Source organism: Venustampulla echinocandica (assembly GCF_003357145.1).
Source record: "Venustampulla echinocandica strain BP 5553 chromosome Unknown scaffold_15, whole genome shotgun sequence".
In the NCBI taxonomy this organism is placed as follows: Eukaryota; Fungi; Ascomycota; class Leotiomycetes; order Helotiales; family Pleuroascaceae; genus Venustampulla; species Venustampulla echinocandica.
This window is the reverse complement of record NW_022474220.1, coordinates 46,226-65,887: the sequence shown is the minus strand read 5'-3', so window position 1 is coordinate 65,887 and position 19,662 is coordinate 46,226. Positions and strand designations below refer to the sequence as shown.

General features: G+C 48.1%; 7 protein-coding genes across 7 annotated transcripts; 2 read left to right on the top strand and 5 right to left on the bottom strand.

The window, feature by feature from the left end:
* Window positions 1-790: 790 nt before the first annotated feature.
* On the top strand, window positions 791-4,322 carry BP5553_10395 (Uncharacterized protein; the record flags this gene model as incomplete). The annotated part of the gene is made up of 2 exons (XM_032019018.1): window positions 791-2,567; window positions 2,620-4,322. 2 exons carry the CDS (start codon window positions 791-793, stop codon window positions 4,320-4,322), a joined length of 3,480 nt encoding a protein of 1,159 aa, XP_031864725.1.
* Window positions 4,323-4,815: 493 nt separating this feature from the next.
* On the bottom strand, window positions 4,816-6,993 carry BP5553_10394 (putative Arginyl-tRNA synthetase, cytoplasmic; the record flags this gene model as incomplete). The annotated part of the gene is made up of 5 exons (XM_032019017.1): window positions 4,816-4,822; window positions 4,889-5,302; window positions 5,394-6,265; window positions 6,315-6,647; window positions 6,706-6,993. The coding sequence occupies 5 exons, from the start codon at window positions 6,991-6,993 to the stop codon at window positions 4,816-4,818; spliced, it is 1,914 nt and encodes a 637-aa protein (XP_031864724.1).
* Window positions 6,994-7,838: 845 nt separating this feature from the next.
* BP5553_10393 (Uncharacterized protein) lies at window positions 7,839-8,388 on the bottom strand (the record flags this gene model as incomplete). The annotated part of the gene is made up of 2 exons (XM_032019016.1): window positions 7,839-7,897; window positions 7,947-8,388. The coding sequence occupies 2 exons, from the start codon at window positions 8,386-8,388 to the stop codon at window positions 7,839-7,841; spliced, it is 501 nt and encodes a 166-aa protein (XP_031864723.1).
* Window positions 8,389-11,269: 2,881 nt separating this feature from the next.
* On the top strand, window positions 11,270-12,019 carry BP5553_10392 (Uncharacterized protein; the record flags this gene model as incomplete). The annotated part of the gene is made up of 1 exon (XM_032019015.1): window positions 11,270-12,019. One exon carries the CDS (start codon window positions 11,270-11,272, stop codon window positions 12,017-12,019), a length of 750 nt encoding a protein of 249 aa, XP_031864722.1.
* A 380-nt stretch (window positions 12,020-12,399) lies between these two features.
* BP5553_10391 (uncharacterized protein) lies at window positions 12,400-15,781 on the bottom strand (the record flags this gene model as incomplete). The annotated part of the gene is made up of 6 exons (XM_032019014.1): window positions 12,400-13,997; window positions 14,043-14,523; window positions 14,579-15,095; window positions 15,163-15,251; window positions 15,397-15,468; window positions 15,524-15,781. 6 exons carry the CDS (start codon window positions 15,779-15,781, stop codon window positions 12,400-12,402), a joined length of 3,015 nt encoding a protein of 1,004 aa, XP_031864721.1.
* A 740-nt stretch (window positions 15,782-16,521) lies between these two features.
* On the bottom strand, window positions 16,522-17,523 carry BP5553_10390 (uncharacterized protein; the record flags this gene model as incomplete). The annotated part of the gene is made up of 3 exons (XM_032019013.1): window positions 16,522-16,837; window positions 16,880-17,382; window positions 17,437-17,523. 3 exons carry the CDS (start codon window positions 17,521-17,523, stop codon window positions 16,522-16,524), a joined length of 906 nt encoding a protein of 301 aa, XP_031864720.1.
* Window positions 17,524-18,252: 729 nt separating this feature from the next.
* Window positions 18,253-19,233, bottom strand: BP5553_10389 (Uncharacterized protein; the record flags this gene model as incomplete). The annotated part of the gene is made up of 1 exon (XM_032019012.1): window positions 18,253-19,233. The coding sequence occupies one exon, from the start codon at window positions 19,231-19,233 to the stop codon at window positions 18,253-18,255; it is 981 nt and encodes a 326-aa protein (XP_031864719.1).
* Between the last annotated feature and the right edge of the window lie 429 nt (window positions 19,234-19,662).

The following is a 19,662-nucleotide window of genomic DNA, read 5'->3' as shown; positions in this document are numbered from 1 at the left end:
AAGGTGTTCGGTGGGACTTCTGGCAGTACGAGAGTAGTGTTTGTACGTACTGTATTATTGTAGTACGGAGTAGTTACAGGAGTACCTTAGGTGGGAGAGCAGTGCACAGCGAAGACTCATTCAAACTTTTCAACACGTACAGTACAGTACTGTCCCTTACAGGCAGTTTAGTTCTTGTGCGGGTATAACTGGATGGCCGGGTGGTGTACAGTATGAACTCTAAAGTACCGACGTCGCAGAGATATATCCTTTATATACATCCATATACATCCAAGCCCGTCCTTGTTTCGCTGTTATCTACTCAAGGCAAAATGCCCCGAGTCCAAATCAAGATCTGCAGGCTGACGAGGGCCTGCTCACGTGACGGACCCAGAGAATGACCCACAAATGGCCGCTTTGGGGGTTAGGTAGAGACGCCGGCCAGGCGAGCCAATCAGGGGCCGGGGTCCCTTGCAAGGCAGCAACATTCGGGGCCTCCCAGTAGGCATCCAAATTCAGACGGATATCCCATTCCCATTCCCAGTCCCCCCCATGGCCGCGCCTTCGTGTCGTGTCGCTATTGTTATATCCTCCGAATGCCATCGTCCTCTTCCTTCATTCACCACTCTATATATTAATCGTCCTTTGGCTCCCCCTTCAATAGCATCTATATCCTGCGTTGTGCTGTGTGTCGTTGCGCTGCGCTGCGTCGCCTTGTAGTAGCCCGCAACAACGCCCCCCCCCCACCGCAGCCGCAGCCATGGAGTCGCTGTTCAGTCTCCCGTTGCCCTTCCAGCGGCGCCTGACCAAGATGTATACCGACACGAAGAGCTCCTATGATTTCGTCAAGGAACCCGTGCAGAGTGCAGAGGACCCGGAGCTGATGTCCTTGCATCGGAAGCTGCGCATCCAGAAGGATAGATTGGTGTCGTGGGGTTTGGAATGGTCGGATCCTTCGCAGTCACCTGACATCGACGAGTCCATCAACAAGGCCGGCTTGAGTGAGTTGGTGGGAAGCGTCATGTCGACCATCAAGGAGATCCTGGCCGAGGCCGAACCGCTATGGCAGTCGTCGAAAAGAACGCCGGATGAGAAGGCCCCGCTGCCCGAAAAATCAATTACTTGGGACAAGTCGAGATTCCAGGATTTGGTCCGCGACTTGACGATGTCCATCGATACGTTGTATGACCTTTCACGGACCAGGCAGTCTGCACGGAAGGCATCCCCTACCAAAGCCTCGGAATCGTCTGCCTCCTTGCAGACCAAGTCCCATGCCGTTGAGGAGAGGCAGTTCGAGTCCACCCGGATGCAAACTCCACAACAAATTGATCCCACCACTCTAATTTGGCCCCGGAATATCAAAGGGATTCAATCGAGCATGCTGCCGCCAGCTAATTATTCCAGGCAGATAGTCTTTATGCGTCGGCCGACGTCTCTCCCTGATTCTCGGAAATATGGCCAGCAGACGCCCATCGTCCCGGTCCTTTTGGAGCATGCCCCTTATGACCCCATCTATTCGATTACCGGCATTACTCCATCCATGACGCGGTTTGAGAAGCTCTTTGCTGCCCTTTCCCAATCCTACATTTCCTCCGGGAGGATCCTCTCTGGCCTGTTGCACTTGATTGGTTATTTTGAAGAGCCGGACCATTCCAGATTCTGCCTTCTATTCGCTTTACCTACCCACTTTGGACCCGTGGATATAGAGAGTCCTAGGATGCCTTCGACCTCTAGCCTGTCGGATATGCTGTTCAGTCCTTATGAGCCCTCTCTTGAGGTCAAATACCGACTCGCTTACAATGTTGCCAGTGCCGTCTTCGACTTACACTCGAAAGGGGTTGTGCATGGCAACATTACATCGTCTAATATATTGTTCATCGAACATCAATCCCAATCGATCAACCGAAAGGACTTTAGCCAAGTCAACATGCGCCAATCATTCCTCGCTTCATATGACCTCTTCTCTGATAACGCTACAGACAGTTCCGAGGGTGCGTCGGAGTCAACGACTTCGCTTTACAGACATCCATTGGACCCGCGGATCACTCGGTACACACATCTTACATCGGAAAGCAAGTCACTCGACCTGTACAGCCTTGCTATGCTTCTTTTAGAAATTGGTCTTTGGAGTTCACTCTCGGATGTTTTCCCCATGAGCAGTGCTGTTCCTGAAAACCCCACCAACGTCTTCAAGCAGCTTGCTTCAAGGTGCGGCAGCTTATATCTCAAGGCTGTTCAAGCCTGCTGGCAAGCTCCTACAGATGAGCTGTCCCAGCGGACAAGAGCTGATGTCATGCATCAAAAAGTGTTTTGGAAGGTATCCAAGGCACTCGATACTTGCTGTGCCATCGATGAGAGCTCAGACGAGGACAATGATGGGGGTGATGATTCTCCACCGATGCCTTCGACGCCTTCAAAAGCATCGCGTCCTGCCACACCCGCTCGAAGAGTCCTACGGGAGTCGAAGAGCCAGGCAGTTGCAGCAGGGCCAACTACACCCACCCGTCCAAGCTGGTCCGAGAAACCCTCATATCCATCTCTTCCAGAGAAGACAGGCTGGTCTGAAAAGCCGGTTGCTAAGACCACTGGTAAGTTAACCTCGACTATTTGTTTGATTTTAATGTCTTATATAAGTTCTAGCTCCACCCCTACAAAAACCAACAAAGACCAAACTTCGCACATACCCCGCTATCAGAATAAGCCCAGAACATCTCGATTTCTGGCACACGGGGCTTATGCCACACATCAACCATGTACTTCGAGGCTTCTATAGGAAGTACCCTGAATCCGTGGAGATAAGCTTGGAGAGCATCGGGGAATCGTCATCAACGACCAAACCTACCATTCTGGTCATTTGCACGAGCGTCAACAAGGTCCGCAGTATATTGAAGAAGCACCTAGTGTACGATAAAGACACATTCGGGCTTAAAGTTTGCAGAGGGAAGGTCATACGATCCCGGAAACCCGGTGTCAAGCGGTCGATGGCGAAGGAGTTGGGCGAGGATGTCAAGCCAGAAAATGCGGAACACCAAGATAAGCCATCGAATGGAGCTTCCATCGGCGCCTACGTGGGCGAGCGCCACCTGCCACCAGTTTCATTCGGCGGCCTCATCATGGTCGATGATAAGCCTTATGGGATGACGGTCCACCATATGCTGGATGCGCCCGAAGAGGAAGAGGACGAGGAACTCGATGCCGAAGTGCCAGTTCTCCGCTCCAGCGCACATTCTATTGAAATGCCTGAGCTGACGCATTCTGACTCCTCGATCTACAGCAGTAGCGATGAAGAGTTTATGTACTCGCTCTCCGATTATGACTCGGATTTTTCCGACGAACAATCTGAATCCGAGTTCGATGACGATGACTATCAGGATGAGTCTGATGAAGAAGCTGAGCCAGGGGATATCAAAGGAATCCCACCAGGCTGCGGTGAAGAATACCTGATCACTCAGCCAGCAATTGATGATGTAGATGAAGACTTTTATCCCAGCGAAGAAACTCGCGATGAAGATCACTTGGATAGTTTCGGTCTCGGTGAGGTCTACGCCTCATCCGGCATCCGACGACGCACTGAAGACGGCATTGTGCATGAGATCGACTGGGCACTCTTCGAGTTCAATTCCGACCGCTGCCCTGATAGTAACCGTATCCTAAGCGGCGAGCGCTTTTGCCGTCGAAAGGAGGGTGAATACCCCGTCGCAGTAGCGCCGACCAAAGATCTAGCTGATCTAGAAGTCCACTGCATGGCCCGCACATCCGGTCTCCAAAGCGGTCGTATCCTACCTGCTATGGTTATCGTGAAGATCTACGGCCGCCAAACACCATCCAGCAGCTACCAAGCCGCAGGTAAACTTGGCGTGCCAGGCGACTCTGGTGCATGGCTGGTGGAGAATGAACAGGGACGAGCGTGCGGACATGTCCTCGCATGGAGCTCGAAGAAGAAAGTCGCGTATATTTGCCCGATGGATACTCTCCTTCGTGATATTAAGGAGACGCTGGGTGCGAGGAGTATTTGTCTGCCTGGTGGTGAGGATGTATTTACCCCCACGGAAACCTCGGAGACATTACCAGCGCCACAGCAGAACGACGAGAGTGCAACAGAGCCAGAAATCCTCCTCCCGGACGAGGACGAAATTTCCATGCTTCTAGGGGGTTTCAAATTACCCCCGTCGCTAGGACAAGTCGGCGATGGTCGTGAATACATCCTTGACACTGAACAAAGCAACAACGCGGAACAGGAGTCGGATATGAGGAATTTCATTCCGATTAGATTGGCTACTAAGCAGCCTGAGGTGAAATTGGCTGAGATTGTTATGGGCGGGATGAGACAGCATGATGACTAGATAGGAAGTGGATGTTTGTGGCTTGTGATTTTGTGATCGTGATGATACTCTACTCAAGAAGTCGATGAAGAATGGAAATGGAAGAATGAGAATGAAACCAGCTGTTATATACCATTTTATTTGTTCTTGTTGATACTACGCTTAGGGATTGGCTAGGGACGGTGTAGGGGATAGGTGGAGTTTTGTTGGAAGGCATATTTATACCATATCATATCATACCATGTAACTTGACTGGTAATATCATGAATCAATTGTTATTTTTCAACATCTACGAGATAATAAGGAGTGGGATAGGCGGCCCTTTTGATATTTCTCCATTCGGTTTCTACGCTACGCTGCGGTACACACTTTTCTAGGGCGTTGATCCATCCATCGTCGCAAGGCAAAGTCATGTTAGATAGATCATCATGCAACTGCTGATGTCGGGTATAACTTATGAGATGATGTGTTTGAAAATGATCTTCGATTTTACGAATTTGCATTGCGTGTGTTCTCACATTCTAAATTCGCAATGTTAGTAAATGAAACCATAACTTTAAAGGGAGGAAGAAAGTGGGCGCACAAACCTCTCAACAGGACTCAACCCAAGCAACCTCATCCCATTATTCAACACGACCCGCGCCGCATCATAAAGCGCCATCCGCGCCTTCATCAGCTCCTTCTCGCTGCCCACGATCCGCAAGTGGTCGTAGCTGCTGCTCAGTGTATGAGTCATCTTGAACAGATACGTAATCACCGTCGCGGGCTCGAGGGTCTTGAGGGTGTTTTGGACAACGTCGGGATATTGGGAGATCACACGGATGAGATTTATGGCGTGCGGCTCGGTCAGGAGCGAGAGGTCTGCGGTAAGGAGTTCGGAGGTGGGGATGTCTGCTCGGCGAGCAATGCTGCAGAGACGGGCGTGGGCGTATTGGAGATATGGTCCTGTGTCGCCTTCGAAGGAGGTCATGGCGTCCATGTTGAATTCGTAGTTGTTGATTCTGGTTTTCATGTTAGTAAGTTAAAAAAATATTACGGAAACAGACATCTTGAGGCGATGAAAAAGGGGGACTGGCGGAGTGAAGAACTTACCGCTTTCCGCTCATATCTTGGACCATAACACTGCTGATACCAAGGATATCCGCCACAGCCAGAGGATTCTCAACTTGTTTATACTTGGCTTCATTCTTCTGCATCACCTCATGCATCTTCTCCGCCACATCCCGCAAGATATCGTCCAGGAACTTAGCTGTGCCCTTTCGGGTGCTCATTCCTAGAACGAGACCGAAGTTGATATGCTGGACTTTCTTGGCAAGGTCATGGTACTCCATCAATTCTATGATTTTGAACAGTTGTTTAAGATGTAGATCTTGTTGTGATGCCACGACGTAGATCATGTGATCAAAGTTGTATTTCTCTTGTCGTTGCAACATCTCGCTGATATCTCGGGTGAGATAAAGTGCGGTGCCGTCTTTCTTTTTGATGATAGGTCGTTCTAGAGACTTGCCTGCTTTCCCTTGTACGTGCTTTGTGAAGTCGATGATTACGGCCCCTTCCGATACCTCGGAAATCCCCATCTCTTCCATTTTCTTCGCTGCCGCATCCATGTTCTCTTGCTTGACTTGGCTTTCTCCGGAGTAGTCGTCGAAATGGATGTTTAACCTGGCGTACGTCTCCTTGTATCGCTTGATGCTGAGTTCTCTGAAGCGCGACCACAGTGCAATCGCCTTCTCATCGTTATCGGTCATAGCTTTGAAGTACCGACGGGCTTGCTCGTCAAGCCCTTCATTCTTGAGTTCCGACGCATCCTTTCCTTCCTCCTCCAGCTTCTTGATCTCGTCCTTTTCGGCTTTTAGATCCACGTTGATCTTGACATAGATCTCGTAAAGGTGGTTAATGGGATCGGCCAGGAGCGCCTCCTCACTACCGTACTTTCCAAATCCTAAAGCTAGCAACCCATATTGCTGATAAAAATAAGTAAACGAGATGAAAATAGCTGAAGGCTCCACTAACCTTTCCAAAATCGCCCAGATAGTTAATATTTACTACATCCCAGCCGGCACCCTTGTACAGGTTGGATAGAAAACCACCGATAATTGTGCTTCGCAAATGGCCAGCATGGAAGGGTTTCGCGATATTCGGAGACGAGAATTCTACAATCATTCGCTTGGGGCCTTTCGAGGGGTCCTCCGGGTCCTTCAAGCCAAGTGCAGGATTTAGTCCAAAGTCCTTGCCCCGTTGCAGAATAGATGGTATTAGGAGTTGTGCGAGCTTGTCCACTTTGAAAAAGAACTGCAGGAAAGTGCCGGCGGCGGAGGGCTTTTCGACTATTGGAGACTCAGGAAACTGGAGGGCGATTAGCAGGGCTCCTTGATCCCAAACTAACTGGACAGATGGGAAATACCTTCTCAGCCCACTCGACAGCCAGTTCGTTCGGCTTCTTGCCTTTAACTCGCAGCGCGGCCACGGGAAGTACCAAGTCGCCCTTCTCCAGCGTTTGTGTCCATTGTAAAGCGGGATATATAATTTTCGAGTCGACGCCAGTAACGTCTGCCAAAATCGAGGTAAGGTGTGCTCGATAAATGTCGACTGGGTTGAACTCTGGGTAACAGTTTGGGAATTTTGGCAAGGGCTGCGTCAGGCTTAACTTCGCAAGACTCTCAGATAGAGGGGGTGATGTGGTTTCTGCCATTTTGCGGTGGTAGGATGTGATGTGGATTGCGCGCGGAGATCGGGATAATTGGGGGAGAATTCTTTTGCTGAGAGTGTGTCCTGATACTCGTGCGATGCAAGAGACTAAGGAATTCATCAATAGAAACTCATGCGGGACTGTTGGGCTCTGACTCAAGGTTGTGGACAAAATTCTGTTTCCACTCTCAGCCTTACAGCCGTGCGCACGTGACGGAACACTGCTACTACGCCACTTGCGCCACATTATACCTGCCAAGCCTAATGGAGTCAGAAGCCTCCTCTCCAGTCCATCGGATGCATCGTCTTCTAATTCCACTCCACAGACAACGATGAAATTCACAAAATCATGAGAATTGTTGTAGTTCTTCGAATAATCGTTACGTATATTGAATAGTTTCAAGACATCATAGAGAGATACCGTCTATTGAGGACCATATTCCGCCACGCATATTCTCATACCAAAATCCACGTTTCAGATTGCTACGGCTTTGGATTGCTCGTCTAGAACGGTGTGCAAGAATTGTGCTGCCTTGTCTCATGGCTTGATGCTTTTAAGTTAAGGTAAGTTTGAAGATATTCAAATAATCTAAACCGTACACGAAATTTGCTCATGAAATGGTGCTGTGACAGTGATGTCTCCTCCAGTCTATACTCCTTCCCTTGGCTTCCTGCCTGCCCTCTGACACTTAGCCGGCACCAAATTAACTGGCTAGATAGAAAATTATCCAAGTTGCCAATGTTGGAACCATCCATCTCCCCATTCAGGAAGCAAGTTGATAGCACATTCATGATTACTTGGCCTGGCAGGCCGGCCCTTTACCTCCAGTAATGACGATAAGCCTCAAGTTACGAGATCCGCTGGCCATCGTGCTTCAGCAATCGAAGGAAGGCACGCTCTTGTGCGTCTGACACTGTTAATTACGCTCCCGTTCAGCTCAGCTAAGCATAACTTACTTGGCTTGGAACAATCCGTGGCACCGTGTTCGACAGAAATGGAGTGGCTATCAACGTACTCAATCACCCTCGCAATTCCGTCAGGAAAAGAGTTGGAAGAATAATCCATCTGCATCAAGTTGACTCTGATGCGGTACCTGCCAGGCTTGTGGATAATGAGATCTGGAAAACAAAAATAAGCTCTGTCCTCCACAGCAACACTGCTTCGCTGAGTATCTTGGGCCAGAGGATGTGCTGAGTCGGACACTCTTCCGTCGAGTTTATCGTCGTCAATCTCGCCAGATTGTCGATCAACAAGTGTTGCCACAGCCCAGATTTGGGAGAGCTGCCCGATTATGTCGGCCTGGCTGCTCAACCGAGCCGCCACAGGTGGATATAAAGCTACCCCAGGTCTCGCTCGGACAGGCGGTTGAATGGCCAAAGCCAACGTCGTGGAATCCATAGTGGGTATCTGCTCGCGTGGTTGGAACCACGACCTGTTCATCGTCAATATCCGGTTAGGGCCAACCGCAAAGATGCTGGTTTTATTTTGGCCTCTCTTGACATATGCTACTGCGGCTGTCTAGGCGGTTCCTGTGAATCCTCATCCTAGCCGCTCGACCTCGTCCCTTGGTTATAACAGCTATGTCATAAGGATTCTCAACTATTTTAAACGCATGCTTACCTGATTATGCTAGTCCTCGTATAGATTTCTTCACAAGCCAGCCCAAAGTTTGATGGATTTTCTATGTTTGTGCGAATAAGGTCGATATGCCGAGAGTGAGCAAATGCCTGATTTTCTGAAGGGCCTCTCGTCAACTTATATGACACATAAACATCAGCTGAACAAGGGTGCTGAATGGCAGCCAGATTGAAAATATTAGGTGTGCCCCAATCGGCGTTCCTTCTTGAAAGAGATATGGAATGACTAAAGCGTGTTTTTTAATGTTTCTATGGGAGGTGGTTGATCTCACGCTCAATATGGACGACTCGGGGTTATTCTGGAGTTGCACTTACCGGCATGCGAAGTGGACGCGTTATTGACTCTGCCCTTCTAATCGTCGGTCCCAAGTACAATGGCTATCCAAATTATACCCATAGCACTGTTACACACACGCAACAACATCTCTTTAATGTAGCGAAGTATGGTGGTGGGCGCAATTTCTTGAGTCTCTATTGAGCAAGGGATGGATGGGCTAAGAAATTTGACGCAGCCTTGAGTTCATCTTCCAAGTGGACGATTCGTTGATTCTCGTGGGGCTGGAGGATATGTTGCGATTCTGTTGGCATACTGTAGTTGAAAGCTGCTTTGATCAGCGAGCGGACCATTCCGGAAGTCTGGATGTACTCGATTAAGCTGAGACAATCGTTCGGTGTTCCTTCTATTGCCCCCGAAGGCGCCTCCACGAGGCTGAATCATATCTAAGGAATGAAGACTGGGAGACACGGGATGGAAAGAATCGAAGGTAACTATCCTTTTTAGGCGTGTTCTTTAGACTTCCAATAGTTGGAAGGCAGTCACATCCAGGGCAGGAGGGTATGGGTGATGCCGCCCACCCAACCATGGCCGGACGGCATATTATTGTGCCCGAACGGCCCGAAGGCAATGTAAGAAGCTAGAAATATTGTTGCTCAACTTCTCAAAAGTTTGTCATATTGCGTCAGGGCTGTTATGCAAGTCACTGTGGACTCCGACTGAGGGTGGTCAGTGAGCATAGATAGGTGCATTGATGGCATCTGTTACGCCTTGCGAATTTAATATTGCTTTTGTTTGTTAGCGTAGCCACGTGCGGGAAATCTCCAGTCGCCGGGACCGAGATACAACATACCCGACATTCCACCTACGAGGCTTCCGATAGGGAAGGCCGTGTACCAGTTAGTCTCGCCCCTTTTGTCATCCCTCGCCCAAACTAGACGCTGATATTGTTACTCAAGCTCCAGGGGTGCCTAGAGGGTATATCCCAGGTACGCCAAATGTCATCTATGACCCAAACTAAAGTATTAGTTTAGATACGTACAGAGAAATGTGCCTTCATAACCTACCTATCTCAGCATCATTTGTGCCCCTCTAATCAGATTTTATGCTGATCGATGCACAGGAAAATGTGTGTTTACAAACTCATAGTTGTAGGGTACAGAACCCAACTTCGAGAACATCATGGCCGTCAAATTGAGATCATGTCTATGATTCTCGGTGGAGCTCAACGATGACCGGAACTTTTTACTTCCGACCGATGTTCCAACAATCGCAGCCTGGCGCCGACGACTGGTGATTGGTTATTTGCACGCTCCAAGACAACTTTTTCAGCTGGATATCACACTTGAGCTAGATGTCCAGCGGATGATCCCTGGGGTGGCGAAAGTAAATGGCGGAGCACAAGAGAACTTAAGAATCATCTTCGCTAGTCTTGTGGGTACGCCCCCTACTAAGCAAGTTCTTGGCAGCTCCCTGTTGCAAATTAAACATCTAGCACTGATCTGGTTTCATATTGGTTGATGACTCCAATCCAGAATCCTATCTGGACTACGCGCGTTAGGCTCGAGGTGATGCCTTCAGCAGATACGAGTCCTGTCAGCTGCAACGCCCAGCGCTTTTTCAACCGTGATGTCTCATCTAGAGTGACGGCAGCCTGGCACCAACGATTACTAAAAGAAACATAAGCAGAAATGTCACCACATAATTGCACCGATTATAAATATGTGGCTGGTGGTAGGACATCGTAAGTTCCATAACGCCCGATGGCCTCGGCCCGCTGTCTCAGTCGCTTGGTATCAGAGCGCCTCTGATGTGGTTCTTAACGTCCCAATTGGTACGATCACCGTGGGTCTGACAGAGCGGCCTCCACCGAACCACTAGATGCATACGGAGTGCTCTATACTACGTGGTAATAGGGTAGATGTGAAGCTGTTGGTCCCGACAACATTCTATGTCAATGAACTGGTGGGGAGCTGAGCCAGGTGCTATATGAACCCCCTGTTAGATCCCGTCCCGGTCCGGGACAACACCAGGGAGCCGGGACGGGGCTTATATAAGCCTCCGGGGTTGGCCTTGGTGCCGCCCCAGCTGCCGATGCCCGCATGCAGCCACGAGTGCGTACCTTGCCTTAGGTAGTACGAAGTACTTAAATACTCATCAGATAAGTTCCCGCAACAAGTCTCCCCACACAACGTCACATATTTTGTTACACATGTTTCTTTTACGACACGCTAAGCTGTGCAGAGAGAGCATCTCATATCCCAGATGAGAGGTAAGCCTTCCAATTTATATATAGTGTTAGCTAACAGGATGCTCGCTGTCAAGCAGGTTTATATCGAAAGGACTGGCCAAACAATACATAAGCAACATGCAGTCCGCTGAGAAGATATCACGGGGCGATACGATAGGGGGCGGGGTTTCCGGGCTCGTGGAACGCTTACCATCGGGAAACGTAGTTAAATCACCATGGACTGGTTCTGAGGAGGCTATTTGCCGTGCTGAAATAGCACTCGAGAGGCGCATATATGAAAATCTAGGCCCTCACGCTCGGCTGGTAAAGATAATCGCATGGGATGCCGACGAGTGCGTTCTCACTATGGAGTACATGCCAAATGGCTGCCTTAGGGATTACCTTACGATGCACAACGATGAGATATTGGTAGCACAGCGCCTTCGCTGGGCGCGGGAGGCGGCAGAAGGGCTTCAGCTATTACATTCTACCCACATCCTTCATTGTGATGTCGGCCCCAAAAACTTTCTACTCGACGCCAATCTTAATCTTAAGATTGCCGACTTTAGCGGATCTTCGTTCGAAGGCTCTCGGGCGTCAGCTTGTGCACCACCAATACGGTTCCAATCTCCTAGTCATGATTTTCGAGGCTCAACGATCCAAGATGATCTGTTCGCGCTCGGCTCTATGGTTTACTTTATCATGACCGGCAGAGCTCCGTACGAGGATGTTGGGAGCGATGAAGTTAAGAAACGTTACAAAGCTCACAACTTCCCTTCTGATGTAACGGAGATCCTCTGTGGGGAGATAATCCAGCGTTGTTGGCACTTCGAGGTTGCTTCTGCTCAAGAAGTATACGACTTTGTTAGCAATGAATCAACCTCGTAGTGCCAGTCGGCCTCATCGAGATAGCCACAGGTCAGAAACATTCCGACCAAGACATAGAGGTGGAATCTCTGTCTGGCAGTTGGAAAATCAACATGTCATCTGGAGAACCCCATTTCATGGGCACATTGTCTTCAGCCAACGAAGGGTAACTTATCCAGGGTTCAATTGTGGACAAAGCTATAGTCGTCTAACAATGTCTAGCTAGGTATGTATCTGGTGCTCCTTTCTGGCTGTTTATTTTTACCGGATAGAGCACGGCGCCCTATTGCTTGTTTATTGATGTTCTATCGGCTATCATGTTAGCATCCTTGCTAGCAGACACTTTTATGCCCCAATCTTGGGCTCTCCGGCTAAGTCAGTGCCTTGGTATATGCAACATACTACACGATTTTGACGGTCTCCAACTCCCCTTCCTCATTCCATTTACTCTTGGCGCGATTCCAGCCAAACAAATCCGGGGAAGCTCTCCAATGGACCAAACCAACTCGCTTGTATTGCGTGTCATCGCCGCCAAACTCCATGAGTCCGACGGCATATACATAGTGATAGGAGGCTGCAATTACTATGCATCTGACTAACGATGGATCAGGACCGTTAATGTCTTCCATCCAGGTGGGAGAGGGGATCTGAGGGGCTGGTAATTGCGTTGAATGGCTCGAACCATCTACTTTCAATGGTACCTGTGGTCTCAACGGAACCAATTTCCCATGAAGCGTTATATGCCCAGATAGAATCGCCCGACTATCATCAGTCTTTTCCCTGGTATATCCGTAACCAAAAACTTTAGCGCAGACTTGAATACTCTCATCACTGTCGAAGCCACCTAAATCATACGATATCGGCGCTTTTAAAGAGGCCCAAGACCAACTCGGAGCAGTGAAATACGTAGGACGAGTAGCCTCTTCTGGTTTCCGCACCCACCACAACAATTCTGTGCAGATTCTCTTTCTCCACACCCCAGCAAGATATAAATCTCCTCCAAAGAATGTAGATCCTTCGTTGATTAGGCCTAAGAGAGCCCCGAGCTTGTCTATTTCTTTGGTCATCTGCCGCGCTGAATATGCTTCCACGATCTTCTTCCAGGAAGTATAAAAGCGATCAGGACTGATCTCAGTCTTGGTGGTGCTTAGTATTACTTCTTTAAAGAGTCTCTCATCTAAGTGCTTGAGCTCTGCATCATAAAACCCCGGGATTCCATTGGGGAAGGTTTCAGAGGCGTTTGTGGACTTGCAATCCCAATATAGTTCTTTATTGGAATACGTCAGGATGCGAGGTGAAAGGAGTTGTTCCTGGAGGACCCAAGCTCTTGTGTCTAAAGCGCTAGGTGGCCTTATGCCATCACCAGTGAGCCTTCGATCAGCGAAGATATACTTGGCTGGTGTGCCAATAGAGTGCGGCTTGACCATCAAAGGCCGAGGTTGCATTCTTGCTCGGGCTTGGAAGCAACCTTCCGTCCATGCATCACCATCAGTTGCGGCGGCGATAGTCAGAAGGGAATTTTTGTAAATCTTAGCCATTTGCTGTGCTTCTGCTACCCAGTCATCCCGGGAGTCTTGAATAATGGAAAGAGCGTCTATCCAAAGATATCGAATGCCGAATCTCCTTGTGGTAGCGATAGCATCCTGCATAGTTTGAGGGAGGGTCTCTAGTGAGATGGAATTTCTGTAGGCATCCAGGTTGGAAATGGTAGTTTCGAAATCCACAGGTTTCTTCTGGCTCCACCTGTAGCTCAGGGTAAAATATAAGGCTCGTTGCCCACCGCCCATGTGGAGTCGAACGTTCCCTGTCTCGTGAGGGCCGCCTACATCCACGACACGTGTGGGGAGGATAGGCAAGGTAAGATTTGCTGCCGCAATGCATTTGCTGTGGGTCGTAAGACATGACTTCATCCATGCTGCGGCCATCTGAAACGAGCTATGGGATCCAGTAGTTAGATCTTCAAGTCCAGCCTCAGTTTCCATTACATGATTCATTAAATCTACGATAGTTAGCAAATGGTGAGTTTGCAAAGAAGGTCACAAACCATATTGGCTTCCGACTTTTAGGACCAGATGGCTATTGTTTTGTGGCCTATTTGAGGGTTTGGCGTTTGATATCTGAGGCTCTCCCATGGATGGAAGGCAATCGAGAATAATTCGGCAGAGCGGGCACTCTTTTGCCCCGCCTCCGTTAACTTCCTGCTTATCCAAGGTAGCTGGTTGAAAATCCTGCACCAGCACTGTGCAACGAGCGCAAAGGGATGCTGGCGATTTCCTTGCACGATCCAAGTCTTTCATCGAAGCCATATTTTGCAAATGTAGGAGGAGGCCTTCGATGGCCATTGTATCCTCAGCCGATTTTACGTCCAGTTTATGGGACATCGGAAGAGGATCTGCCGCGGATTTTGGTTGACCAGATACTCCGCCTTGCACATTGTCGGATAAAGCAGGCTTCATAACAGTGGTAGCCCAACTTGTAAGGTCGACTTGGGTATGCATTGCAGCAGCTATGAAAGGATCCGAATCCTATCGCAAGTCAGCATGTAATCGAATGTATTTGCTATGCGCCTAGGCTCCATACATATAACTCCTGCGGAGTGGGCCGATCCTTGGGATTTTTCATGAGACACTTATCAATCATTTCGCAAAGAGTCGATGGGAAAGGTCCGTTTGTAGGGAGGGTGGGCGATGGCTCGATAACAATACTTTGAAGCAACTCCAACACTGAACTAGGATTTTCACCGTCATGCTCTCCTTGAAAAGGAGCTCTTCCTGTAGCGAGTTCCAATAATGTTACACCAAGGCCCCAAACATCAGATTTGACTGAATATTCCAAGCCTCGGATCCTCTCGGGCGCCATATACGTCGTTGTCCCAACAAACGTGTCTGCTATTGAATTCATCAACTGGCCAGAGACCCCGAAACCACACAGTTTGAATTGACCCCGAGCATTCACAAGGATGTTGGAGGGGTTGATGTCCCTGTGCATAATGCGATGATTGGTATAGAGATAGGTTAGGCCACCCAACACGGCTGTTGTAATCTTGCCCAAAATATCGACTGGGATTGAGCCAAGTTGTACTATTTTCTCGAGGGAACTATAATAGCAATATATATTAGGGTACTGCTAGGCTATTGTTGAAACGGCCATAGAAGGGGAGCTACCCAATATCCATATACTCTGTGAACATCAAGATGTCACGTTTCATATCATCATCAAAGGCCCCATAAAATTCCAATACATGCTCTGAATGCTATTGATATCAGTGTGCAATCTTGAAAAAGAAATAACCTAGAGTCTTGGACTCGGAGAGTGAAGGAGGCTAGAATGAGACGTAACAGCAGGTATTAGGAAGGTAGGGATATAGATAATAAAGAGAACAGTAATGGTGAACGTACGCAGTCATGCATAATGCGTAACTCTCGAACAATCTGTTTCCGGACAGATTGTGCACCCTCTACAGGAATAACCTAAAAGATGTAAGTAGGTAAAGCCAATCTAGTAATTTCGGACTACATGTCTAACCTTTCGCACCATTGCAATACCACTAGGCGCATGTTGAACAACCGTAACTTGACCACTAAGCTGTTTTAGCGGGATCAGGTCCTGGTTTCTCAACTCCTCGGGCTGGTAACCCAATTTGAATTCGACTGTGATATTATCCTTTCGGCCTACATAATCGGCATTATCAGGTGAGCATTTGGCGCCGGGGAGTGTTGGGCGGAGTGTTAGGTGTTTTTTATTCTTTCTGTCTAAGCTTGGAATGTGGAAAGCGTCCGCCATGGCGACGGGACTGGGATCGGACTTCAAGCCTTAAGCGACAAGAAAGATAGGCTTGAGAGACTCCGACGGTAAGAATAACGGCCACTTGCTATTCACGATAGAAGAATTTGAATACTTTGCAGGTAAAGGGGCGTGCTCGGCAGCCTGCGGGGAGGAGCTGAACATCATCTTAACAGGGGCCTCGGCAAGCGACCCTGAAACAAGAGCCTACAAGTACGAGTACGGAGTACAAGGTATTTTGGACAGTTTCATGACCCCGACGACTTCGTCGCCAACCCCACAATCACCGCCGCCATCTTCTCTAGCTAGCTCAGAAATAGACTACGGCTCATATCGCAATGATGACATCAATTGCGGCACAAAATGGACTGTAAGTCAAAACAAAGTTACCCCACGTACGTCTTGAGCGTCTTGTAGGAGTGGGATATACTATACCTTATATAACCCCAACAAAGTGTATTTTTTTCCTGTGGCAAGTACCAAGCATCCTATACTTGTATGATTGGATAACATACTTTAGAAAGTTAAAAGGCGTCGTAATGTTAAGGTGCAAATGACCCACAGCTCTCATTATAATCCACGAGTTCTTCCCGAACATGCATTTGAAACAAGAAGACGGGTTTAAAGATAGCTAGCGCTAAACCTTTTGGGATTGGGAATTGTCAGATCGAGCTGCTCGATTAGGCATTTAAGGTTAAAATCTCAGACTACATGTATAGTTGGCAATTTCAGCTACTAATTCATGCTTTCCCTGATGATCCCATGATATCCATCTGATACTCAATCTGCTCTTGAATTAAATCTGTTCCCCTGCCCATCAACTCGGTTAGGGGAACTTTCCCAGTGTTCTCCACAATGTACTTGTTGTACTTAAACAGCACAAGCTCATTCACATTGCATCTTGTCATGCCGCCCTTGATACATCCTTGCATAGTCTCGTCGGGGAATGTATTCGTTCCGTGGAGCACCAATTGAGCTTTGCCGTCTGTGGCTTTGCGGATTGACTCCAGTCTGTCCATCCACCCACTGATCAGCGCCGTTCTCATCCACAAGACCCTAGAAACTCGGGCAGAGGATCAATAAAGAAATCGAACATACCTCTTGAAATCCAACTTGATATTCTCAATTCCCCCGTAATTCCCATGCACGTTACCAAAAGCCGGGGCCAAAAAGTCAATCCCAGTATTCACAAAGCGCTCAGCCTCCTCCTGGGTAGTCAACAAGCCTTCCAGATCACCTGTATCCGCAACACCGTCCTCCCCACCATTAATGCGTCCTGGCTCTGCCTCGGTCGCAATCCCCTTCTCATGCAAAAATTTCGTTATCCGTTCCGTCTTCTCAAGATTTTCCTCTTTCTCGTAATGCGACATATCTACCATAATGCTATCAAACGGATATTCGGACGCAGCAACAATTTCTTCTTCGCTTTGCGCATGGTCCATGTGCAGTACTATTGGGACGGTGGCTGTAGCGCAGGCGGCTGCTGCGAGGTGGATGAGGAGTGGGGAGTAGTGAAGAGCCCAGGGGAAGAGGAGGATTTGTGCTGGGGAACGTTTCTTTTCGGCGGCGCGGACGACTGCGGTTATAGTTTCGAGGTTGTACTGTAGAAAGGCGTTAAGGTAAGAAAGATATGAAATTGGGGAGATGCTGCTTACTGAAACGACTCCTATTACCCCATAACCGCCTTCTTCGGCTGCTTTTAGCATTTGCACCGCTTTATTGTCCTTCATTGATTTCGCCATTTTGGATTGCTAAACTTAGTTTTACAAGTACGTGTACAAGAGATGAAATGAAGGGAAGGAGGATATATGTTATGTTTATGTTCAAGCAGACCGGAATACAGAAGAACAAGTGACGTTACGGGTTACTACTTGTAGAGGGGAATATAAGTCAGGTATGTTTAAATAAACCGGAATAGAGAACAAATGATGTTACGGGTTACTACTTGTAGATTAGGGCTCTATCGTTTACTCCGTAGAGGAAGAATGACCGGCTAATATGGGCCCGCGGAGGCGGAGATGTGCGGGGAACTTTTGTACTCAAGTACCCCGCCATCACACGGGGAAGGCTTGCCGAGGGGTCCTATCAAGTTAATAACTCCGCAATAGGGGTAAGCTTTGATATTACTTTACAAGTAGGACTGTTCATTTATTAATCCAGCATAATAAATAAATAAAATTTACTATGCCATATTCAACTGTAATATTACGAGAATTCCTGCCAGAGCCTGGGATTCTAGATCCTCTTGCCCCATTTACTTATGACCTGGCATAATCAAAGTGAGTGAGCCCAATCGTGGTTATCGTAAGAGTTGTTTAATAGACCTACCACCGTTTTATATTATTGCTATTAACGAAAGATATAGTATAATATCTATAGCTAGTAGCAGTTATAGCTCACGAGTTGAATTAAACCTCTCAAGCTTTACCTTCATGTTCATTCAGCTTCCAATCATCAATTGTCATCCCATATCAACCCTCCAACCCCTCAATATAATCCCTTACCGCACTCTCAAACCCATCATCCCTCCTAAACCCCAAATCATAAGCAAGCTTATTATCAAACTCCGTCCCCCAACTCCTCAATATCCTCTCCATCCCCTCATCAGTCTCCTCCCTCAAGAACCTCAACTTATCCTCCCCAGCAACCTTCGCAAACGCATCCATCATATCCTGCACACTAACCCCAAAGCCAGGCATATTAATAGTCCTCGTATGGCTCGGCCTCGCATCCGTAGGTAGATTTAACGCATGCACCAAATTCTCCGCCAGGACACGACAACTACACAACCAAGACCTAAACGTTCTATCCTTGAGCGGAATAACGCATTCTTGGCCGTTCAAAGGCTCTCTTACCATTCCGCTCAAAAAGGAACTCGCAGCAGTACTAGGTTTCCCTCCTCTTACCACGATGGTTGGGAACCGGAGCGAGTACCCGTCGAGATAACCTTTGCGCGTGTAATCGTTAATCAGGCTTTCGCAGATGAGTTTCTGCGTGCCATAGCTGCCTTCTGGTGTAGGCAGCGTGTTTTCATCGATGATGGTCGGGAGGGGCTGGCCGTATACGGCTTGCGAGCTGGCATATAGCACCCTTAGGGGCTTTTCCTCGGGTTTGGAGGTTGCTTCTCGTAACGCTTCTAGGAGCGCCAATGTGGAGTGTAGGTTTACTTTCATGCCGAGTTCGAAGTTGGCTTCTGAGCCGGCTGACATTATTCCGTGGAAAATGCATACTGCATCCAGGGGTAGGCATGATGAGATGAGGGAACTGAGGGATCCGGGGTCGGTGAGATCTGCCTGGATGGTTGTGGCATTTTGTGGGTATTTGGCTTTTGGGGGAATGGGTGGAGAGATTATATCTGTTAGGATGACTTGATATTCGGGTGAGGAGAGGAGTCGTTCAGCGAGGAGAGGGCCGATCATGCCGGCTGCGCCGGTGATGAGGATTGTTGGCATCTTAGGATTGAGTGGAAATTTAAAGGGAAGTGTATATATGTGTATTTGGAAATCTATACGTGATATTGTGTGATGTAATTCCTAAATGGATATCTAAATAACGTGAGAGTGTATTAACTTGTAAGTACCTTTCATTAATGGGGTTCAAATGTGGAGGCGGGCCTAAAGATTTGCATCCGGTCCTCGGTTTAATATAGACCGAGTGATGCCGCATGTCAATTGATTTATTACAACCTAATTGAAATTGAGCCTATCACCAGTGTCCTATTAGTCAAAAAAGCAACTGGAAGGAAATTCGATATCCATAAGTTTAGCAAGCAGTGAGCGACCTTACGTATGCCCTCATTATATGCTAATCAAATTGAGTAGCGTTATTATTCATGTTCAAATATCTGTCATCCTATTCTACAATAATAACACAGTATATGC